Below are 25007 nucleotides of genomic sequence, written 5' to 3' on the forward strand. Positions count from 1 at the left end.
CCCAGCTACAGAGCCAACATGAATGCCAACCTCAGACAGTTTTTGACAGCCAATCACTTCCCAATGCACTAAGTGAGAAAGAGGGGAAAGACAAGTGCTGTGCTCTAGCACTGCAAGACAACGTGTCCATTCCTTTAGCCGATGCAAGAAAAACAAAAACAATAATAATCAGTTTATATACTGCCCTTCAGGACAACTTAATGCCCACTCAGAGTGGTTTACAAAGTATGTTATTATTATCCCCACAACAATCACCCTGTGAGGTGGGTGGGGCTGAGAGAGCTTCAGAGAGCTGGCTTCAAAGAGAGGGGTGGGGAATCAAAACCTGGTTCTCCAGACTAGAGTCCTGCCACTCTTAACCACTACACCAAACTGGCTCTCTGCAGGGACCTTCTTCCAACTGCCCCAGCACAAGCGCTGGATTTTCCCACCTTACCCACCCCAAAAGTTAGGACCCTCCACTGACCTCACTGAGAGGCAAGTCGTGCTCTTCTTCCTTCAGAAAGTCGATGTCTCGGGATGAGATAATCCCCACAAGTCGGCTGCCCATCTTCCCATTGTCTGTGATGGGGATGCCACAGAACCCATGTCGAGCTTTCGCTTCAAAAACGTCTCGGACTCGATCTTTGGGGCTCAGCACTACTGGGTCTGTGATAAATCCTTGTTCGTATTTCTGAAGCAAATCACATTTAGGAAAAAGAGTTGTTTTGAACAACAGGCAGGGATGAGCAGGTGGCCAAGCAGCACTTCCCTAAGCAATGGGCCTCCCAGGACTGCAGAAGTGCAGAACTGGGGCTTTAAAATATACTGAAGAATTTAGCCCCACAGCAGCTTCCAAACTTTGAATTGCAGCTTCCAAGACTGCTGAGAGTAAAGCAGTGCAGCCCAAAAGAGCCAGGAAGCCAGATGTGCACAGCTTATTAGTCAGCAAAAGCCAAAGCACCCTGCCTGAATGCTCTGCAGCTATGAATATTAACCAGGGTTGATAACTAACCACCACCAGGACCATCTCAGCTCATCCTACAGCTTTAGGGATTCTAAGCAGAAAAACCACAGGGTTCAAAACCTGGTAAGGATTAACCATTTTTAATATTGTTGATGGTACAATGAATAACCAAAAGGTGGGACAATTGGTGGATGAGAGAAGACTCCTGCATGGAAGGGTCTGGAGAGGGAAGCATACAATCTTTCAGCCGTCCTCTAATATTTTACTCGCTGTTAAGGAACAGACAATTGTCATGTTTGTTATGTTTTGACTTGTGCTACAGCTCTTGTCCAAACTGAAACACAAGAAAAGGACTACGGTAGCAACTTCAGCCAAGTTGACTTTATTGTATCCTTTATTGTGTTCCCACAAGATCTTGTGCTTCCAATTTCCGGGCTCTATAATATATAGGAAGGAAGGTATTAGGTGCTGCGCAAGATTCTGCACATTCTGTGCAACTCTAGATCCAAGCCACTGTTTACTCAACATCACTTATGACTCTGCCCCCTGGTCCATCTCCCCAAAAGCACTTGCTTAGACATTCCTCAAAATGTTGACCTTTACCTTAACTTTTCGTACTTCGTTGGCCTGGAATTCTGGGGTGCAATTATGATGCATGAATCCAATCCCGCCAGTGAGCTGAGAATATACAAAAGGAAAGTGTGAACTGTTCATGAGAGCATCGCTTCTTTTCTACCATCAACCAAAGAACAAAAAGGAGGCTGGCAGGAGTGGGGCTCACAAGCTGGAATAGTTTTTGTACGAAATAGTTCCATCTTAAGGAAGGACACAGCTAAGGATGGAGAGGGTAGAACTGAAAAAGATTTGTTGGCTGGAAGAGACAAAGCAGAAGCAGAACTGGAAAAGGCTAGAATTACTCCAGCTAACATTTCTTTACTAGCTAAAAGTGCTAGGCTCTATACAGAACATGTAAACAAGGCAAGATGGCGACAGTGTGGAAAAATACCTCTGAAGAATATGGAAAGGCTCAGCTTTTAGCCAGTGTTTGTTCCAGCTGGAGTCCCTCAGCATAGGCAGTTTATGGAGCAATTAAGGGAAAAAACACATTTTTTAAAGTAAGTCTGCAGTGTACACCAAGATGCTTCATCACGTTAGAAAACTCGATCTAAATGATATTTCTGAGCATTCTCAATTAGTGTTGAGACATTCTTTTTTTCTAGCAGGGATTGTTTTGACTGCCTTGAATGCCGCCCCCCTCCCCTCCGATAGAGACAGGACAGAAATTCATAAATGAGGAACAATCCAGGAGAGGGGTGTGTGTGTGTGTCAAAATTCACAACAGATGGACAGCGCAACACTGGATAGGAAGTTCAGGAATGGACAAGTGTAGGGTTAAGATGTAGCACAAAGAAGAATAAAGCGGCTGTGAAACTTCAGGTAAACCAAGGCTAAGGTGGTCTGAGAAAACTCCTGCTGAGGAACACAGCATCAGAGACCCAGGTTCAAATTTCCCACTCTCCCATCGAGTTTGCTTGAGTCCATCACACTCTTTGCCTAACATACCTTGTAGGGTGGTTTTGTGGTTAAAACACAGGAAGATAAAACCACTCATGGTCCTGAGCCCCTCAGAGGAAGGGCGGGATAAAAATGGACTCAGATAGCCAGACACTGCACACAGTCTGGAAAGGGGATGTGTTCATAAGAAGCCCAGTGAACAGCATAGAAGGAACAGCAACAGGTGTGGGCAGCAAAAGGGGGCTGACTAAAGAGCTTTAAATAGTGTCAGAAGCTTATTTCTTCAGGCAAGAAGCTTGAAAGACTAGCCAGCTTCCAGATTCATCCAGTCCTACCCACTAGCAAAGAAGGGTTTCTAGCTTTCAACAAACCATAAGTTTGTTAAACCAGGTCTCCTGTAAGGCTACTAGGAAAGGAAACTCTGTATTATCACTGATAACGATAGACTGGGAATAGTGACTTGTATCCAAGCATCCACACACAGAAAAGCACACAGACATTTTTGGTATTCCTCTCCAACCCTGCTGACTCCTGAAAAAATTATTCCCAGGGTCTCAGGACCCATGCGGTAGAATAGCCATGAGTCTCTGGGACAGGACAAGGAAGGAAACGGAACAAAAATACCACTAACAGATGTAGCTGTTCCTCTGCACAGGTTCCACAACTCTGAGAATGATATTTCTAGGGGTCAGAAGAGCCACAAGAACGAAGAAGAATGTAGGAAAACTCTGCATTCTATGAACGGATGGCTAGATACAGGCCAACGAGATTAATTCTGCCTACAAGGCAATTAAACAAAAGTGGTATTAAAGCAACCATCTGCTTTGTAAAAATGAATAGTAACGAAAAACGAGACAGCTCTCATTTTCACAGGCACATAGCTCAAAAACAGATATTCTCCCAGATTGGATGAATCCCCCTTCCGCTCCTGTGCCAAATTACTTACCGCCATTGCAATGGCCATGCAGGCCTCAGTTACAGTGTCCATCGGGGAGGATACCAACGGAGTCTTCAAGGTTATTTTCTTGGTCAGAGCAGAAGTCAGGTCCTTAAAACAAATATACAATTTGGGCTGAAACAGCATTTCACCTCATTTATTTCTTGTATTCTGCCATCATATTTTCCGTTTTTTTAATAGCCATGGGAATTAGATTTTTGTTTTTCAAAACAAAAGCCATAATTCTTAGGATTCCAGGGTACAGTTTGCTCAGTTGTGCATGAGATGAGTTGAAAATATAAAAAGCATTGAAAGTTGCTCAATGCGTACTATAAAGAGAGGTAAACAGAAAGAATTTCTGCAGAGAAGAAAACATATTTATCCCATCATGTTATTTTTTACATATTCTAAAACGTAGCCTCATACTCACCACTTGGTCTGCAGTGAAGTCTATGTAGCCAGGAAGTATAAGGAAGTCACTGAACAAAGAAGACAGAAAATGAATGTGTCATTGCATGTTTAATACCAAGCTTTGCAAACAAAAAATATTTCATCATACATCTTATGGATCCTTACAGCAACCTGGCAAGATAAGTCAATATTACTCCTATGTAAACTTAAGAACTGACAGAGTCAGCATGTTACAGTGTCTGACTGGAAGACCCAGGTTCAAACCCTCACTCTGCTATAAAGCTTACTAGGTGACCATGAGCCAGTCACACACTCTCAATATAACCTACCTCACAGGGTTGTTGTTGTAAGGATTAAATAGAGAAGGGAAGAGCTGGAAGCTGTTTTGGGACCCCACTGGGGAGAAACATAGGGTGTGCTATGTGTTATCATTGCCTCTGACCTATGGCGACCCTATAAATGAAAGACCTCCAAAATGTCCTGTCATTAACAGACTTGCTCAGATCTTGCAAACTGGAGAACGTCCCCCCCCCTTTTTTTTAAGTCGAGCCATCTAGTTTTAGGTCTATTTTCCTACTGCCTTCCACTTTTCCTGGCATTATTGACTTCTCTAGATAATCTTGTCTTCTCATGATGTGACCAAACTATGATAGCCTGAGTTTTGTCATTTTAGCTTCTAGGGACAATTCAGGCTTGATTTGGTCTAGAACCCACTTATTTGTCTTTTTGGCTGACAACTGTATCTGTAAAACTCTCCTCCAGCACCACATTTCAAATAAATCAATTTTCTTCCTGTCAGATTTCTCCATTGTCCAACATTCACATTCATACATAGTAATGTATGATGTGAGTCAGTTTGGTGTAGTGGTTAAGAGTGCGGGACTGTAATCTGGAGAGCTGGGTTTGATTCCCCACTCCTCCACTTGAAACCAGCTGGGTGACCTTGGGTCAGTCACAGCTCTCTGGAGCTCTCTCAGCCCCACCCACCTCACAGGCTGTTTGTTGTGGGGATAATAACAACATACTTTGTGAACCACTCTGAGTGGGCATTAAGTTGTCCTGAACGACGGTATATATGTTGTTGTTATTATTATTATTAATGGGGAATACCATAGTTTGGATTATCTTGATCTTAGTCCCCAGACAGAATCCTTATCTTTAAGGATCTTTTCTAGTTCCCTCATGGCTGCACTTGCAAGTATCCATCTTCTTCTGATTTCTTCACTGCAGCCTCCCTTTTGGTTGAAGATTGAGCCAAGGAATAGAAAATCTTGAACCATTTCAATTTCCTCATTGTCAACTTTAAAATTGTTTAATTCCTCAGTAGTCATTACTTTTCTCTTCTTGACGTTTAGCTGTAATCCTGCTTTGGCTCTTTCTCCTTTAACTTTCATCAGTAGTCATTTCAAGTCTTCACTGTTTTCTGCCAGTAACATCGTGTCATCTGCATATCTCAAATTATTAAAGTTCCTTCCACCAATTTTCACTCCACCTTCTTCTAGATCTAATCCAGCTTTCCTTATGATATACTCTTCACAGAGGTTGAACAGGTAGGGTGTCCTTGTCTGACACCTTTGCCAATTGGAAACCATTCTGTTTCCCCATATTCTGTCCTAACAGTAGCCTTTTGTCCAGAGTCCAGGATGTGCATCAAAACAATCAGATGTTGTGACACCCCCATTTCTTGTTAATAGTATCACTATTACTCTGGTATCACTTTGCTCTGCTCTGGTTAGACCTCATTTGGACTACTGTGTAGAGTTTTGGGCACCACAGTTTGAGAAGGATGTTGACAAGCTAGAATGTTTCCAAATGAGGGCAATGAAGATGGTGAGGGGTCTGGAGACCAATTCTTATGAGGAAAGGTTGAAAGAGCTGGGTATGTTTAGCCTGGAGAGGAAGTGACTGAGAGGTGATAGGATAGCTCTCTTCAAGTATCTGAAGGGCTGTCACATAAAGGATGGAATAGAGTTGTTTTCTGTTTGCCTTAGTGCAGGGGTGGGCAATTGTTTTGGCTTGGGGACCACTTTGTGGGAGCGGAGGTTAGCGGAGGGCCGCACCTTTTAAACACACGACATTCATCACCGATTTTACGTTTTTTCGGAGGGTCCATGGTTTCACTAAAGTTGGAAATTTATAGATTTACTGTTGCAAAGACAAAATTGAAATTAACCAGATCAACCGGAAAAGTGCGTATCTACACTGTGCATGCGTATTGACGTAGCCGTCCTAGTGGAAAATACGAGACGAATCTTTGGTCGCGCACGGGAAAGAAATCTCAGTTCAAGGCGGATTTTTCTGACTATCTTGGCGGGCCACAAAAAACTCTGTAGCGGGCCGCATGTGGCCCACAGGCCACAATTTACCCACCCCTGCCTTAGTGGGTTGGACCAGAAACAATGGGTTAATATTAAAGCAAAATGTTTTTGGCTAAACATTAGGAAGAACTTCCTGACAGAGCGGTTCCTCAGTGGAATAGGCTTCCTTGGGAGGTGGTGGGCGCTCCTTCCTTAGAGCTATTTAAGAAGACAGTCATCTGACAGCTATGATGGTTATCTAACTTAATATGAATGTACACAAATCAAGAGAGGGAGTGCATGAAGGGATGAGCTGGTGTTTAGCTCTCGTGGCCCTTTCTTACATGCCCAGAGTAATGCTGATTGCCACTTTGGGGTCAGGAAGGAGTTTTCCTCTAGACTAGATTGACCAGGGATCCTGGAGGTTTTTTGCCATCTTCTGAGCATAGAGCAGGAGTCACTGAGGGAGGGGGGGAACAGCTGTGAATTTCCTGTGTTGTGGGCTGGATTAAATGACCCTTGTGGTACCTTCCAGCTCTTTGATTCTATGAAGTAAGAGAAGACATTAGTGGGCTTGATAGACCTACAATAAGAATGAAATCTATGTAACACTTTTTATTAGGACCAACCAAACTGATACAAACCAGAGACCTATAGATTGACTCAGTAAAAGGAAATTTCATTTACATGCACATATAAATTTTAAGACCTAGTACCCTTGCTTTTCATAAATTATCGAATGGCACTTTTTTTTTAAACCTCCAAGGAACACCGGTTGTGAAATTATTCCATGGAAGTGTTTGTTGATGTTTAACCAAAACTGTTCCTAACTTGCATGCTTTCCAAAATAACCGACAAAAACCTTCCTCCTCTACCAGTTATTCCTCAATCCACCACTATTAGCCATGTCAGATAAACAGACGGGCTCCATGAATATCAGGCACTGGGGATGAGGTGGGGCTTCATGCAAGCTTGAATGGTGCTGAAGACGAAATGCCGAATGAGAGAGACCCTTGGAGTGACTCAGCAGCACAGTTATGTTCCTTCCTGAGGCATGAGTCAAGCCATCAACACAGTGTTGTAGTTTATATTTATCCTTGTTAAAAATCAAACAACTTCCTGAAATTCAATCCAAGATATTCCTCTCAAGGACAAAGTACATTTGAACTATATAAGAAAAAGCTTGTTGGAGAGTCCATTTCCTTCCCAATACTGGCAAGCTAGATGACCTAGAAATCTTCTAAGCACAAAAGATGAGCCTCACTGGATCAGACCACTGTTTCACAAAGCAGCCAACGAACAGGGCATGGAGTCCAAGGTCTTCTCCTGGTGCTGCTTCCTAGCACTGGCAGTCAGAGGTTTACTGCTGATGAATATTCAGGGTCCCTTTGGTCACTATGGTGAGTAGTCACGGATGGACCTATCATTCATACATCTGTCCCCAGTTTCTGGCCCTACATGGGCCTGCCTGTATGGAAGTTGATAGACTGTGACTAGGTTTTTAGAGAGAAAATGGCTGAACTTTGGGTTCAAGCCGTAAGTCGCAAGGAATGTGTTTACCAGAGCTGATGATGAACACCTGCAGAACAGTTCCTAGACTACTCAACCTAGAAGGATTGTTCTCATGAGAGCTCGGTACTTTAATCCCTATATTCTCACAGCTTTAATGCTAATTAACAGTTTAACCCTGATTGGTTTCTGTGTTGCCAGGTAGGCCAGTAGGGCCATGACATGCGATTCAGTAAAGCCTAGAAAGATGGCTTCTCAGTTCACTCAATAGAGCAACAATGCTATTCTATCACTCTTAGAATGTTGTTATGCTGGATCAACAGAGTGCAAGACAGATGGCTCGCTATGTAATAGAAGGGTGAGATATGCAACTCTGGAAACCAATTAGAGATGCTTAGTTAGCTAGCTTTTAAGTTCAGACAGACAGATTTTAGTATTTAGCAACAGTTAAGAATGTTTTGTTTTATTGCTTGTTGCCTGAAGAGTGTTTCTTGTTTTGCAGAGACTCTCCTTAATTAATAAACTTAATCTTTTATTAACAACAACAAGTGCTTATATCCCGCGGTTTTAGACAGATTAGTGCCTCACCCAGAGCGGTGAACAAGTCAGTGTTATTATCCCCACAATACAGCTAGGGAGCTGGGGCTGAGAGGAGTGGCTTACCCAAGGCCACCTACTGAGCTCACAGCATAGTGGAATTCGAAGCTGAAGTCATGTCTTGTGCACAGGTACACCCTAGAAACGAACCTGAGATTGGAAAGAGTGGCCTTTGAGAAAGGGAGAGCTTTCAGTCTTATAAATAACTCAAAACTGGATTCTGCCTGCCTGGTTTCTGGAGTGGCTATGGGTCTGCACCCTCAGAAATGGTGTGTGTGAAGTGTACTGCCTTTAAAGAAATGCACTGCCTTTAAAGAAATCTCAAAAATTTCTATTAATTCAGAACAGGGCTGCCACAGGAATCATGTAACGCTAATCTTGGCCTGATGGTTGTTCTAAGTGTCATATTGTTTCCAGACCCAATTCAGAGCACCAGTAATTGGCTTTTAAAGTTCTAATCAGCTTAGGAACAGGGCACTTGAAGGACCTCCTCCACACATGTAAACGTGCCTATGCTTTGAAACTGGTTTAGGATGCCCTTCTCTACATGCCTGTGGTAGCTGAAGTGAGGATTATAGGTACAGGGCAGAGCTTTTTCACCATTGGCCCGCAAACCGTGAAATTCCCTTGTTGTTCAAGCTCCTCAGGACCCCCGCCCCCAGAACTCTCAGATTGGTAAAGGCTTTGTGTGTGCTAGTGTGTATTCATTCCAAAGGATAGTTAGTGTTTTTCTCTCTGAGAAAAGGAAGTTATTTCTCAACACCAAACCTGGTTCTTAAACAGAAACAGCTTATTTATAAGCAGCTTTCCTCTCAGAGTGGGCTGGCTGCCTGTAAAGAGAGAGTCAGCTCTTTGCTATAAGAACTATTTCCAGAGCAACTTGTCACTTGGCTCATACTGCACATTTTGAGCATGTCTGCTGGGGGAGGAGCTTATAGAGCGTTTGCAAATGCATTTCACCTGCTCCTCACCTTCTTGAGATCATATGAATCTCCATTTGCAGACAGACTGGCAGGGGCGGGGGGGGGGGGAGGACACAAGACACTGACATATGATTCTAACAAGGAACATGAATCATGAGCACAGCTGTTCAGAGCACAGAAAAAGGAGTACACGGACTACTGTTTACAGGTTCTTATGCAAGACCACATGCCCTTTTACAAAAAAAACCCTACGTCAGAATATGCTCCAGTTGATCACATGGAGTAACAGGTGGCTTCAGAACACCCTGGGTCTACCCAGGTCTATGATCTGACTCAACTGGCAGAGATAATTTGGACAACACAAAAGGGAGTTCTTAAAGTGATCTGGGCTGGCCACATCAAAACAGAAGAGGAATGCCCCCAAATGCCCTGCCAGGTTAGTGGGGACTCTTGGGGAAAGATAAACTTAAAGCGGGAAACGAAAAAACTCTGTGGAGCAGGAAGGATTCTAATCCATGATCCTTAACAGAGTAATTTGGATTGGAGGATACCTCTTCATAGAGCACCGTAATACAACATTCCCAATAGACAGAATTACCACCTCACAGCCTTCCAGGATTGTTGCAGTTCATCCAGTGAAGTAAAGAGGATCTGCACTAAAGTGTGAAGAAAGAGCCACTCTACAAGGTTTTGCAAAAGTCTTCGGGGGGGGGGGGGAGAAGAAAAAGGACTACAACGCCGATGATGCGTGTGCTTGCAATGGGGAGGACTTTCCTTCACTTTAAGGTACCTGCTCAACAAGGCCTCCAACCTCTGCAGTTTTAGGATCCTGGGTTCTGCACAGAATGAGGAAGGCACTTTTCCTCGCTATGGAACAGGCATCAAGTTGCGTTTCCATTTGCCAACAGAATGCGAGATGGCAGAAGACTTGGGGATGGAGAATACACTTGCTGAATGTTTCTAGAGGGAAATGCTTCCCTGTATTGAGTATCTCAGCAGGGGGTGGGCTAGGTAAGAATCATTCTCTGGGATATCCCAGCTTTTTGCTTGCAGGGAGTTTTCAAGAAGTGTCTCCTATGCATTGTCTCAAGAAGTACTGTCAGTTCTTCCACTGGCATTCTGTCACTTCGTTGTGCAACATGTGTAGACCAGACCATCCTCCTAACCCCGCCATGCACATCACCATTTCCCTTACAGGACGCGGCCTGAATTCCTGACTTGGGCAGCCTCTAGACGTGCAGCAGAACGAGTGAAGAGAATGGACAACACCACTTCGAACAGCAGGTGGGACACACACCATTTTGAATTATTTCCCACCCCTTGTACAGAAAGGTGTCCTACTAAGAAAAGGGATCGGGGGAAAACTTTTCGCCTAGACTTTGAGGCCCCTTTTCCATTTGTAAACAGATTTTTTTTTCACAAGGCGCATTTTTAAAAGTTTTCAAGTGGCCTGAGTTGGTTCGCGCCATTCCACCTTAATTTTCCTACCGCTTCGTTCAGCGGCATGCGTAGATCAAGCCTCACCGTGGCGCCTTAGGGCCAATAGTAGTAAAATTATTGTGTGTTTCCTGATAAGAAAAGCGGGGACGCACACACGCGATAGCTGCCTACACACAGACCGCGTACAACGTCGGGCCACCGCTCAGCCGCTGGCTGCTGCCCTCCAAAAACGGCACCGCGTGGAGGGAGGGGGAGGACAACCGCCGCCGGCCGACGCGCCCGCCTCCTTACTTGTACGTGAGCCCGTCTCCGCAGTTGAGCATCTGCTGCGCCGTCAGCCCGTCGTCCGGGACGTAGCCGGTGCCGCCGCTTATCAGGTAGTCGGCCATGGCGAAAGCGCCCGAGGCGGGAGCAGAACAGGAGCGCGCGCGGACACGCACAAAGCGCGCGAGAATCCCTGGCCGGGCAGCGCTCGCGGGAGGAACGGAGAGAAAGAAAGCGCGCCGGCGAGCGCCGCAAGAGGACAAAACGCCCAAGCCCCGCCTCCCCACTTACGCAGCAGCGCCCTCCCCTCCTCGCGACAGGAGACAACCCCCCTCCTACGCAGAGGCTAAACTTCCGGCCAAAACCGGAAACTTGCCAGGATTCTGGAGGGGGCTGGAAGTCTTTGCCGTTTCTATAGTTGAGACTTCTTCGCTACTTGGCGTAGAGTTCACTCCGATAAAGCTGGTGAACCGCGCGCGCGCCTTCTGCTTTCGCCCTTTTCCCTTCTAACGCCCGGCAGACTGAGACGGAAGGGCGATTAAAAGGGGCTTGTTCTGCCAAAAGGCTTCATCGAAAAGCTGAGGGGGGGGGGGATGCTTGGCGCGGGTGTTCTGGGAAGCAGGCCCCGCTTCTATCGAAGGCTCGGAAAGGTATACGGGGAAAGCATTGCCGGATCCTTCCCGCTCTGCCATAGGGTTGGGGAAGAGTGGAGAGGAGGATGAATTCTGAAAGTTGCACGTGGAAGAGGCTAATCTCCCCCTTCCCCCGGGCTTTGAGGCTGTGTAGTAGCTTACGATAAAAAGTGGTCCATGCTTTGTCATACACTCTTCAATGTTGCTGTAGCGTGAAGGATAATGCATGTCCTCTGTACATCTCTCCGTGCTGCAATAAAGACCTGTAGCCGTTTCATGCAGAGCGGCGTATTGTGTTTTACAAAGACATTTCTATGGCATAAAGGTAAGGAAACCCTTTGATTTATACTTCATTAGTATAAATCATTAGTAAGAAAAATGCAACGGTAATATTTAAGTAGAAGTTAAAGCAGTATTCAAATCTAGTAACAGATCTACCTATAAAAAAAGAAAGATTGCAAAAGGGCCTGATTATTGGGTGTTTTCTAACAGGTTGCTATTCCATAATAATAAATTCAGGAGGGTAGCTACATTAGTCTGCAGTAAAAACCAAGATCTGAGGCCAGTAGCACCTTAGAGACCAACTATATTTGCAGGATATGAGCTTTCAAAAGTCAAACGCAAAAGACACTTTAAAGCTCATACCCTGGAAATCTAGTTGGTCTCTAAGGTACTACTGGACTCAAATATTCCATACGAAGAAAAAGTATTTTCTGTGGTGCTTTGTATGTGGCAGACTTGCAAGTGACATTGGACCCAGCATGGTTACTGGAGAAGCAAGTTAATGCGACTTCAAAAAATGCTTTCTTCCATCTTCATTTAGTCCAGATTATACTCACTGCCCTGATTTAGCCAATCTGGCGACCTGGATCCATTTCACAGTAAATACAGAGCTAGTGTAATATACTGTACATGCGTCTAACTTTAAGAGTGCAACCCAACGACTATTAGGAGCTAGTTGAAACATGCGTATTGCACCAATTTTGCAGTTACTGCATTGAATCCTGATCAGTCACCAGATCCATATTCAAAGTACATGTACAAATCTGTTCATGACCTCAGACCCACATACCTGCAGGTCTGCTATTCCTCGTGTTCCACCATATGATCTCTACTCAAGTGAGCAAAGCCTTCTGAGGGTGACCCCCTCCAAATGGGTAAAATCAACAATGGCCCATATACATGGGATTCCCTGTGACATGTATCTCGCAGAACAGCTTGAGATGATGCCGCACTATTATTTTGCAGAATGAAAAACAGAAGTGATCAGAAGGGTAATTTTATAAAATGACAGAACTGCAGTATAATGGAATGGCTCAGGAAGACACTTTTATAAGGAAAAGGATTGTTGTCTACTGCGGTATTGTATATATTACTCTGACTTCCTCCTTTGTAGTCTCCACTTTCTGCATTCTGCATTAAGGTATATCATGCCTTAGACAGGGTTTGTTTGCATTGTTTTCTAATTCTGCATTTTACTGGATGTCTTATGCTGAATGCATTTTTTTATATTTTGCAATTCACCTTGAGTTTCAGTGAGAAAGGTGGGCTACAAATTAAGTAAATCTTCTCCCTCTTGTTATTTCAAAGGGCTAGAGGTGGCACTAGTACATAGTAGCAGCATGAGGGCAATTATCAGTTATCCAACTATCCCCTCTCCCCAAACACAATATATTTACAAGAAAAAATATTGTTTAATTTGATCTGAAACAGGAGAGCAACTACGTTCCTTGACTCCTAACATTCTCTTGCTGCCTCATAGGTCTGCTCCACAGTTTGACGCATGTTCTTTAGCTTGACTAAGAACAGTGCCCTTTTTTCTTTACTGGCTGCTGCTTTCAGGATCTTGTGCCATAAGCATTCTTTTCTCATATGAAGCTCCTCTTCCCAAATAGAGCTGGTGGTTGGCTGGTTGCAAATGTCCAGGCTGTCCTCCGCTGCAACTTAACTGTAACTGCAGCCTTTTTATATATGTCGGTTCAATAAGCAGCAGTTATGAAACTGCACAGAGACTTTAAAATCAAGTCCTCTCACATCACACTTCATCACATTCAAACACAGAACTGATTTTTAGACTACTATTTGTGTTAGGACAATTTATAACAGGGTCACATCCTAATTACTAGTCAGAAACTGATGCAAAGCCAAACCTAGCAGAATGGAGTTTTCAGAGACAGAGATACAATACCAGTTCCAAAAAGCATGATGATGATTCAGTTTGAGACAGAAGATTCTGACACTGTTACTGGACTGTTTCCAAAAGTCTGGTGGTTAGAACAGGAAGCAATAATAACTGACAAGTGAAGATAGTATCAATTATTCAATTTTACAGTGAAAGCAATAAGAGAAGTTCTCTACAGGCTCTATGCAGATGAAAACAGGTTAAGGAGTAAGTCATCACACGACTCGCACAAGCAAGTTGCCCCTTGTAAGTGAGGTTGGCATGATGTGCAGCACTCACTATGACAACCTGAAATTAATTATCCATAGCCATACATGATGCCAAATCTAGGCGGGGGGGTGGGTGGAAATGGGCCACACTAACTTGTACATCTGCACTAGAGCAGATAAAATGAAGTAAGCACTGACTCACCAAAGCTGCTACCCTGGAAAATCGTTGGTCTACTACTGGATTCAAATTTTGTTCTACTAGGTTAGATGCCTTTCCCCCCCTTCCCTCAATACTTATTCCCTGTTCATTTATTTCAAAATAGTTCTGCAAGAGGAGAGCTTATCAGGTTACTATGAAAGCCCCATGCAGATAAATAGATACAATCCGACAGTAACATTTCTTATATAAGGTTCACTGAAATAAATAGAGCACATTTTTGTCCATGGGTGTCCTATTTAAATGTGATCACATCAAAGTACTGCTAGTGGAATATGAACAATGAGAATCAATAATCACTGGGACACCCTCCATAATGTTAATATTTTATGTAGAACCCCGTCCATCTCATTTATCTCCTCCCCAATAAAGACACGTTCAATAGCATGTTGAAAAGACGTGCTCGTCATTCTTAATAAACAACTAGCGTAAGAATACATAAGAGAAACAGGGTGGTATCTTTATATGATACACAAGTGTATGTTACAAGAATTCCATCAGGCACAGAAGCCTCAAAGTTTTAAGGCCTCAACATCAGGCCAAAAAAGTGTGGTAGTTTGTACTTAACATCTAAAAATGTCACTTAAGGTCTTAATAGAAACTGATTTTTTCATCTTCTTATAAATCATAATTGCAGTTCACTCTCCTCACCCCTCCAGGACGTGTCAGTGTCTGAGCACAAGGAAACTGCAAGCTGCCTCTCTGTAGGTCAGGCAGATATCCACCGTTCTCTGTTCTTTCCAGGTGCATGAGAGCCAAGACGAAACAGCCCAGCCAGGCCAAGTCTCTCAATTTTCCACTTCATAAGATCCCCCAAAGTCAATCTACGGCACCTCACAGCTCTCACAGAAAGAATGCAGCCCCAGTGTGTCCAGAAGGCTGATGCAGTTGGGTCAGATACACGATGGGGAGGGTCTCTGTTTAAACAGAAGAAGCCTAAAAGGGCTTCATAACTACACCAATTAAAAAAAACTTAGGCATCTCCTTTAGTGTAAAAGGCTGTACAGTTTATCCTGGCCTCATCGCCCCCACCCCATTCCCCCCCCTCTTTCTGAGCTGGCAAGGATGCTTAGTGCATGGTGCTGACATTTGCCACAGCAATAGCTTCCTGAATCTCTCGTATCACCAGAATCCGGGTGAGCATCTGCTCCATTTGCTCTCTGCTGATTGGCTGGATGGAATACCAGATAGGGCTGTTGGGAGCCACCACTGGCTCAGGAGTCAAATAGAATGTGTCATTCCGGCCTTTCACACTCTGGGGGCTGTGGAGGGAGGAAAAAAGGTAAGTTATTTTGATAACTGTTCAGAGACTTCTTTTTCTATTTCATCTTTCTCCTAAATCAGTGACTCAAAAGATTAAAATCCCAACATTCCATCACTAAAATATTTAAATACAACAGAACAACCAACAACTCTGTCCTACTACTCAATTCTCTTTCTTCATCCAAATACAAGGATCCTAGTCCTTGAAGAGCTTTAAAAGATAATAACCAGCACCTCAGTTTGAATTTGGAATCTGGAATCAATGAAGATCTTTTTGAAACAGGTGTCACCCTGTACACAACATTTGACTGCAGTTAATAGTTAGGCCACTGCATTTTACATTAACTGAAGCTCCCCAATTGTCTTCAACGGTGGATCCAAACGGAGTGCACTACAGTAGTTCGCCTTGAGTTTATTGTGATACGGAAGTGTGGCTAGGTCAACAGAATCCTAATATTCCCTCTTTTTCCCAGTTCACAGGATTCAAGATGATAAAAAGCATTTTTGCTGCCAGATTCAGATGCTTCTCCAATAGAAGCACAGCATCTGGCATGAATTCTGACTGAAATGGCCAAGGTCAGTTGCACCACATCAAACATAGGGAGCAAGAATGTCAGACTTCCTCACCATCACTTGTGCACTTGTCTGCACTTAGCCTCAGCTTGTTAATTCTCAGCCACTTGAACAGATTTATGAGACACTTGGCTCCATACACGGATTGTAACATCTGGAGGCTTAAAGAAATAGAGCTGGGTGTCACCAGCATATTGAAGATACCCAAACCTCTCAGCGATGGACAATTTCTGCCAAAGTCTGTATGTGAAGACTAAAAAGCATCAGGGAACCACACACACCAACTTACATACAGTTGATTCTATACCATCATCCTTTAATGCCTACTTCAATTTCTAAACATAGTAGTGACATTGAATGATTGACCATATTGAAGGACACAAAGATCTTGCAGTATCAAAAATGCTCTTTGTCCATACACTAGACAGACATCATCCACCAGGGCCACTAAAGTGGTCTCTATCCTGTAGCCAGGCCTGAAACCAGACTAAAAAGGATCAATAGAAGACACTAATCTTTAAACATTTGGAGTTGCTCTGCTGCCACAGTCTCAAGTATCTTATGTTAAATACAAGTCAGGTCTACAGTTTATGACATCCTTTTTATCCAGCAAGGATTTCTTTTTCAAAGGGTGAATAACCACCTTTGAAAGCTTTAGGAAATACCCCCTTGTGACAGGGAGGCCTTGATGCCTAAAACAGGTTCTCTTACCCTCAACTGGCATAATTTTACCATGATCTACACAGACCAAGTACACAAGCAGTAGTCTTCACAATATCCACAATTCCATCAACATCATTAAGGGTAACAAAGCCTGAGCTATCTATAAAAGAATCAGACCGAGCACCAGACAACTACTAGATTTATTCCATAATGGAGAGTCCAATCTGGAACAGACCTGAGAGATTTAAATCAGAAAAAACATTACAACAAAAGTATCACAGCTAATTCCCATTCCTCTCCATTCAAAACTTCACTATGTCATCTGGACAATGAAGACTGAAAGTACTCTGCATCTTCATAGGATACCCAGGTGTATGATAAACACCACACAGAAACTGATGTCCTAATAGTCTCAACTCCTATTTTTAGAAAAAAAAATTAAGCCACGTTTTCTTTGGAGATTAAGAAATAACACAAAGCATCCAGGGCACAAGCTTCCGTGCCCATACTACTGTGTCTTCATATAATTACACTCTACCCTGCTTTCATTTCTTCCTTCTCCTTTAACTTCAGCCACCAAGTCCTTGGTACAGTATTCCATACATCTGAAAAGGGAAAGTACGGATGTAGAGCAATGCAAAAAAACCCGGTTTCACACTTACTATGTTGTCAGCAACTTAGGGATTTTACAGGATTTTGAAAACGAGTGTGATGTTACAAATTGATGCTCGATATGAGTGTACAACAGCTAAACCTTTTCTCCCATTACCATGCCAATACATCTGTGTCTACTCTACATTCCACTGACAGGACAAAGGAGAGGAGTTCCAGCCTAGCGGTAGATTCATGACTTCTCTGTCATCTACATCAAAACTTTAACACAGTGTGTAAACCCAAGTTCCATGCAGAAAACTAGAACTGTATTAGTATTATTCTTTACCTCTTGTATATTGCAAAAGTCACAACTACACAAACACACAAGCATGTTTGAATTTTTGAAATGAAACATAGTTAAAGGTGGAGCATTATGAATAGAGGGATCACCCCGGGGGAGAGGAAGAAGTCATGCAGTGCAACAGAAGCTTGATCTCCTGAACTATGAAGTTTCCTACAAATGTCATACATATCTTCAAAGCATCTCGTAAACATTAATGCTTATGCAAAAGTCTCATGTCTGAATCTAAAGAATTTAAGTTATGAAGAATTGAGAACTAGGGATGCTGTTGAATTCTGCATGGCACGTGAGACTGTGAGCAGATCAAGGATATGTTCAGCTTGTACTGAACAATTCAAACAATTGCTGAACAAGTCTACAGCTGCCTGTTGGTCAAAAGCTGACTTACAGCTGATCAGGGCAACCAACGGGGCACTTCCCTGTATTCTAGCCTTGTGTTTGGACATAGTAATGTTTTGGGGCGGGGGGGCAGAAGCCAACGTGCAGCTGAGGGTGAATCAGCTGATAAAGGCTTCTGATCAACCCTCCCCTCCCTGCCACAAAACATCACCACATAATCAAGCGAGAGAGGGGGGGGGAAGCAGATCTTTTCCCTCTCCTCCAAACTGGAGGTGGGGGTGGGGTCAGAAGCAATGCTCCAGATCTTCCAACTGCAAAAGGTAGACAAGGAAGAATGTTTCCTCTTTTCTCTGCAGCCCAAGTCTAGAAGCAATTGATTTCTTTTCTTCCATTCCAAACAGAGCTTAGGGTGGGGAGAAGAGAAAGAGAATCAACTGGGGTTCTGATCATTCACTCACTGATCACTCACTCCCTCACACGTTGCTACATATAAGCAAATCTGGGAAGCAAAGCTTTCAGGACGGGAGATATGAACCTTGAGTTTGGAGTCAGCTCCTGACACTGCTTCCCCCATCCCAACTAATTTTCTGTTGGTACAGACAAAAATGTTCCCGAGCAGGAGATCAGAAGCAGACTGCCAGCTGCTCTCTCATCACCTTGGAGTCAACTGATGGTTGCAAGTAGCCTGCCCCTGCAAAAAAGACGTGAACAGGTTGCAAACAGCCATCAACTGACAAAATGATTGCCACTGGCAAATAGTATGTAAGCTAAACTGGCACGTGCTTAAGTATCCCTGCTTCTAGCAGCTATTTTACATAATCTATTTTCTGTTTGTGTAAGCATTCCAGACAATGTTCAGATACATACTGATGTGACTAATATATAGCGTTAAGTCTCCAGGATTCCGTTATTGCATCCATGGCTTTTGCAGCCATGAGCCACCACATTTTTTTTTTACTTCCCTGCTTACATAACCCACCTTGTATTTGGCGGCATGTTCCCCATTTGTGACATCTCATAAAAATATTAAATTGCCAAGTAGAACACAAGCCGGTACTGCTAGAGAGTCAGTGACAGGGGGGGGAGGGGGGTCTTGTACAAATGAATATAGCACGTTATTGTCATGCCTCCAAGAGATGCTCTGATTGATACATTTGCATGCTGAAAGCACTTGAGAAAGAACAATTTGAAGGGGGAGATTCTTATGTGGCTATTCTGATGAAAGCAGAATAAATTGCTGATATAGTAGACTGCACAACTGGAGCCGAAAGTGTGACAAAACTAATTCCTATGGTGGGGGGGAGCAATCCTAAACAGGACTAGCATGTTATTCTATGGGGTTGACTCCCAAGAAAGTATCCTTAGGATTGACAGCCTTTGTTCTCATACAGATGCTCAGGATTCCAAGGAACAACAGCTATCCAGCTATTAATCATAAGATACAAATTAGAAAAATGGCACAAATATGCACACTAGACCCCCTCTTGGATACACATCTTAATGCGTTGAGGGGGCTTGAGTGTGTCAGTGAAGCTGAGAGCAATACCGTCAGGAGCACAGGATTGGTCAAGAGTCTAAACTCCTAGAAGAGTCACTCGAGGCGGAATGGTCAAAGCTGAGACACCAGACTAAGATGCCTTGAAACGACTACTGATGAAGGTTAAAGAAGAAAGTGCAAAAGCAGGATTACAGCTGAACATCAAGAAAACAAAAGTAATGACTACTGAGGAATTATACAATTTTGAAGTTGACAATGAGGAAATTGAAATGGTTCAAGATTTTCTATTCCTTGGCTCAATCATCAACCAAAAGGGAGACTGCAATGGAGAAATCAGAAGACTGAGACTTGGAAGAGCAGCTGAGAGGGAGCTAGATAAAATCCTTAAAGATGTCTCTCTGGGAAACAAGATCAAGATAATCCAAGCTATGGTATTCCCCATTGCTATGTATGGATGTGAAAGCTGGACAGTGAAGAAAGCTGACAGGAAGAAAATGGATTTATTTGAAATGGGGTGCTGGAGGAGAATTTTGCAGATACAAATGACAGCCAAAAATTCAAATAAGCTAGTGGATCAAATCACGCCTGAATTCTCCCTAGAAGCTAAAATGACAAAACTAAGACTATCGTACTTTGGTCAAATCATGTGAAGACAAGATTCTCTGGAAAAGTCAATGATACTAGGGAAAATGGAAGGCAGTAGGAAAAGAGATAGTAGAAAATGTGGCAGGACACCTGAGTGGCTAATTGACATTGACAGAGAGGTTGTGGAGAAGCACCTGGCTGCACTGGATGAATACAAATCCCCTGGGCCGGATGGGGTGCACCCAAGAGCACTCAAAGAACTTTCTAGAGAACTTGCAGAACCCCTGTCCATCATCTTCAAGACCTTCTGGAGGACTGGGGATGTGCCGCAAGATTGGAGAAGAGCGAATGTTATCCCAATCTTTAAGAAAGGGAAGAAGGATGACCCGGGAAACTACAGGCCGGTCAGTCTGACTTCTGTTGCTGGGAACATATTAGAGCAGATTTTAAAGGGATCAATCTGTAAGCATCTGAAGGCCCACTCAGTGATCCGGGGAAGTCAGCATGGTTTTGTTCCTAAGAGATCTTGCCAGACCAACTTGGTTTCCTTCTTTGATCGAGTGAGTAGCTTACTGAATCGGGGGAACTCTGTTGACGTGATTTATCTGGATTTCAGTAAAGCTTTTGATAAGGTTCCCCATGACATTCTGATGGGCAAACTGGAAGACTGTGGAGTAGACTATAGGACAGTTTGGTGGATAGGGAACTGGTTGGAGGACCGCACCCAAAGAGTGGTGGTCAATGGCATTTCATCAGATTGGAGAGGTGTCCAGTGGGGTGCCGCAGGGCTCGGTTTTGGGCCCAGTACTTTTCAATATTTTTATCAATGATCTGGATGAAGGAGTGGAAGGGCTGCACATTAAATTTGCTGATGATACCAAATTGGGAGGGGTAGCAAACACCCAAAAAGACAGAATTAAAATTCAACAAGGCCTGAATACTCTAGAGAAGTGGGCAGCTGTGAACAGGATGCAATTCAACATAGATAAGTGCACAGTATTACATCTGGGCCACAAAAATGGGAAGCACAAATACTGGATGGGGGATACACTTCTGGGCAGTAGTATATGTGAAAGGGATCTTGGGGTAAGAGTGGACTGTAAACTAAATATGAGCAGTCAGTGTGATGCGGTGGCAAAAAAGGCTAATTCAATCTTGGGTTGTATCAAAGGGGCCATAGCGTCGAAATTGCAGGAGGTCATAGCCCCTCTCTATACTGCCTTGGTGAGGCCACACCTGGAGTATTGTGTGCAGTTCTGAAGGCCTCACTTCAAAAAGGATGTGGACAAAATCGAGAGGGTGCAGAGGAGAGTGACAAGAATGATCAGGGGTCTGGAGACTGAGCCCTACGAGGAAAGGCTAAGGGCTTTGGGAATGTTTAGTTTGGAGAAGAGGAGGTTGAGGGGGGACATGATTGCTCTCTTTAAATATTTGAAAGGCTGTCATTTGGAGAAGGGCAAGGAGCTGTTCCAGTTGACAGCAGAGGGTAGGACCCGAAGCAATGGGCTTAAATTACATGCACAAAGGTACCGGCTGGATATTAGGAAAAACTTTTTCACGGTCAGAGTAGTTCAAAAGTGGAATCAGCTGCCTAGGGAGGTGGTGAGCTCCCCCTCACTGGCAGTTTTCAAGAAGAGGCTGGATGAATACTTGTCAGAGATGCTTTAGGCTGATCCTGCACTGGGCAGGGGGTTGGACTAGATGGTCTGTATGGCCCCTTCCAACTCTATGATTCTATGAAAAGAGGAAGACTTAAAACAAGATGGCTTAACTCAATAAAGGAGGCCACGTCCTCCAGTCTGCAGGATCTGAGCAAGTCTGTTAAAGATAGGACGTTTTGGAGGGCTTTTATTCAAAGGGACGCCATAGATCGGAGGCCACTTGATGGCACATAACACACACACACACTAGACACTCAGCCAGCTATACTACTGTGGACCTGGCCAGTAATGGCAGGAGTACTTACCATTTGAAGAGGTAGAAATCATAGAGCTTTATAGGACACCTCAAAGGATTCTCGGGATTCTCAGTCTGCTCTGCATACATGTCATCTGTAACTGTAAATCAACCCCAACAGCAAAGTTGGTTACCATACAACATAAGCAGAACCAGTAAAAGGAGGAATTGGTGAATACACACATGAAAATTAATGTGAAAAAATGTCAGAACTTTTTTTAATATGGTATTGTTTATTGGATGCATTTTTATTTCATTGTTCTCTAATTTTATAATCCAGTTTATTGTATTGTTTGCTTTATGTATTATACTGGCCTTTTTCATTATCCTCTAACTCTGTAATGTGCCTTAATTCTCAACAAGAAAGATGGACTATGAATTAAGTAAACCAATGATACATCAGTGGGTTTGGGTTTTTTTTTTTGCTGCAAACAACTGTGATGTTGCCCTGAAGAAGAGAACATCCTTTCAACCTGCGTTTGTTGTTTGTTCCATTTACAGCCAAATTCAGACCCTCTCAGAGCGGGACCACAAGTGACGCCTGACACAGGCTGGACACTTGCCAGCTTCCCTCAAGTTTTTATGGGAAATGTAGGCAGCTTAGCGGAATGTTGGACAAGTGACAGTTGAAAAGTCCATTGGACAGCAGTCAGAGAGTCAAGCTGCGAGACCAGGATGCCTACATTTCCCATCAAAACTTGAGGGAAGCTGACTAGTGTCCAACCTGTGTCAGGCATCACTTGTGGTCCCGCTCTGAGTCTTCCATCCAGTTCTCACCAAGAAAGAAAGCCTAGTTAATAAAAATCCAGACAAATCCAGCAATGGCTGGAGGATAAAGCTTCAGCATCTTTGTCCAAATCCATGACATTAAGTGTGGAGAGGCCAAAATGCCTCCAAATAAGACAGGAAGGCAGTTCAGGAACTGTGTCACTATGAGCAGCTGAATTTAAAGATTATAAAACTTAAGATCACTGCTGTTCATGAGCAAGGCAGGACAGGAGGCACCACTTCACCACAACCTATAACATAATAGGTTAGATCGTAACTATTCTCATGAGTTGTCACACTCCAAGGCCTAGAATTCGAGGGGCTGTGAAACCTACATGGATTAATAGCCACACTGGGGGGGGGGGGCTGCAGTGTGGAAAGAATCACCTCCCCTACATCTTTTGTCAGCCACAGAAGAGGCAGGAAGAACAAATTCATCCTGTCCCCATTGCATCCCCTCAACCTACATTGCTATTAATCCACACGTCCTGACCTGTACCTCATAGAATTTAGTTACCAGGGGTCAGAAGGTGAAGAAGAATACAGCAAAGATCCAATTCCTTCTACCAATGGTAGTTAGAATCCAGCCCAATGCTTATAGATACTTTTGAATACATTTAATGCATATCACATTTTCCCATTTCATGAATATGTCAACATTTAAATTAAAACTACTATTACATATGCCTAATGTCATCTAACCAAATACCAGGAACTAACACACTGAAGTCTGTATAAAAAAATTTTTAGAGGGAAGGGAGGGCAGGACTATTAAAGCCCATATGTGATACTATGCCCCAAGAAATAACTGGGTTCAAACCACAAAGGATTAGCTTAGTGATTACCAGCAACATCTGAAATTGTCAGCAGCTCTACTGCTGAATAAATACCCCTCTGTTTGGCAAAGAGCAGCTTGCAACTGGGTTCAAAGGATAAGCCCCTTACTATGCTCACCCAGGCTTATTTGACTCCATATTTTATAAAGAAAGCCATTTATCATTCCACAAATCCTGAGCAGTGTTTTCAGAGCAGTGCAAATCAGCATGAGCTACCAATTCAAGTAAGATAACTCTCTTCATGATAGTTCTACCTTTCTGTCCTGCCTGGTGTATGCCAAGAGCCTTCAGATACCGGATACTTGTACTCTTGTCCTTGGGATTGGAAGGGTTCTTCTTGGTCTGCCTCAAGACCTTTGAGAAGGCCAGCTTCATATGCTGGTCTACTGTTTTCAACAGGAAGTATCTGAGCAGCAAGCGGGGGGGGGGGGGAAACACACATACACACTTGACAGTTAAAAAGACCTATTAAACCTTACATATCTTTTCCAGCAAAGGGAAATTAATGACCTTCAAGTTGGCAGGAATCAAACAAGATTCATCACCACCCAAGATTTAACATTGAGCTTCATTGGACTTTTTAATTCTAGGAAAAGAATACTTGATGAACTAATGGTGGTTATAGTGCTGGATCCGGAAGACCAAGGTTTAAATCCCCACTCTGCCACAGAAGCTTGTTAGGTAACCTTGGATCAGTCATACACGTCAGTCTAACCTCATAGGGTTATTGTGAAGATAAAAATGGAGGAAAGGAAAACAACATATGCTGCTTTGGGTCCCCATTAGAGAAAAAGCTGCCATATAAATGAAGGAAAATATATAAATCAAATGATTAACACTTCAAGAGTTCAAGTGTCTTCACATAAATCACTTTAAAATTACTTCCAACTATGTCAGTGTTATGCCTGAACTGCAGATTGAGGATTAATACTGACAGCAAGCAAACTGACCAAGGCCACCTTGCAAACCCACGGAAGAGGAGAAATCTGGGAACTTGCTGGTTCACAAGCTTTGTCTTATAGCAACTACAGAACGCTAGCTCGATTTGTTTTTGTTGACAGATGAGTGTGTGTGTACACACACACACACACACACAGTTCAGTATCCACCTCATTTCAAGTTATTGCAGAAGTTCCAGTGAGGACACTGTTCCATTAATACATACTTTGTGTTAAAGAACATCAGAGTAGTCAGCAGGGTGGCAGGGGAATGAGCTCCCAGCTGCTTGCACTCCCACAACATCTCTTCTGTCACATGACTGGGAAGAACATAGCCTGTGAAGACCAAAGATAGCATTAACACATATGAAATCTAGGAAACATTTCCAATCAAGCAACCCAAGATTTCTTAGAAGACTGGAAACCAGCAATCAGTTGTACAGCAACCTGCTCAGTGGCACGACAATCCAGAAGTCATTACAATGATTAGAGCAGAAATTGCAGCCAATGACATCAAACCTACCCAGCTATTAATACTTCTGCTAAATATTTAG

The 25007-nt window shown here is 43.3% G+C and overlaps 2 protein-coding genes and 1 long non-coding RNA gene across 4 annotated transcripts in view; 1 reads left to right on the top strand and 2 right to left on the bottom strand.

The window, feature by feature from the left end:
• The window catches only part of IMPDH2 (inosine monophosphate dehydrogenase 2), a 27416-nt gene extending 16327 nt beyond the window's left edge, over nt 1-11089 (bottom strand). The window contains exons 1-5 of one of the 2 annotated variants that reach the window (XM_054976281.1): nt 10867-11089; nt 3829-3877; nt 3408-3509; nt 1550-1624; nt 467-673 (exon numbers count right to left, since the gene is read on the bottom strand). In XM_054976281.1, the coding sequence (XP_054832256.1) occupies nt 467-673; nt 1550-1624; nt 3408-3509; nt 3829-3877; nt 10867-10964 (531 nt within the window). In that variant the 5' untranslated portion in view covers nt 10965-11089. The remainder of the gene's footprint in view (nt 1-466; nt 674-1549; nt 1625-3407; nt 3510-3828; nt 3878-10866) is intronic. The other variant, XM_054976282.1, reaches the window with a different exon arrangement.
• Nucleotides 9405-25007, top strand: part of LOC129327533 (uncharacterized) — a 26467-nt gene continuing 10864 nt past the window's right edge. Inside the window, exons 1-2 of the long non-coding RNA XR_008596841.1 lie at nt 9405-9571; nt 10333-10419. This is a non-coding gene — a long non-coding RNA (uncharacterized LOC129327533). The remainder of the gene's footprint in view (nt 9572-10332; nt 10420-25007) is intronic.
• Nucleotides 14467-25007, bottom strand: part of QRICH1 (glutamine rich 1) — a 37265-nt gene continuing 26724 nt past the window's right edge. Inside the window, exons 7-10 of the mRNA XM_054976280.1 lie at nt 24681-24789; nt 23770-23921; nt 21922-22012; nt 14467-15341 (exon numbers count right to left, since the gene is read on the bottom strand). Of these exons, the coding sequence (XP_054832255.1) occupies nt 15149-15341; nt 21922-22012; nt 23770-23921; nt 24681-24789 (545 nt within the window). The 3' untranslated portion in view covers nt 14467-15148. The remainder of the gene's footprint in view (nt 15342-21921; nt 22013-23769; nt 23922-24680; nt 24790-25007) is intronic.

Source organism: Eublepharis macularius, chromosome 4, assembly GCF_028583425.1.
Source record: "Eublepharis macularius isolate TG4126 chromosome 4, MPM_Emac_v1.0, whole genome shotgun sequence".
NCBI classification, from domain to species: domain Eukaryota; kingdom Metazoa; phylum Chordata; class Lepidosauria; order Squamata; family Eublepharidae; genus Eublepharis; species Eublepharis macularius.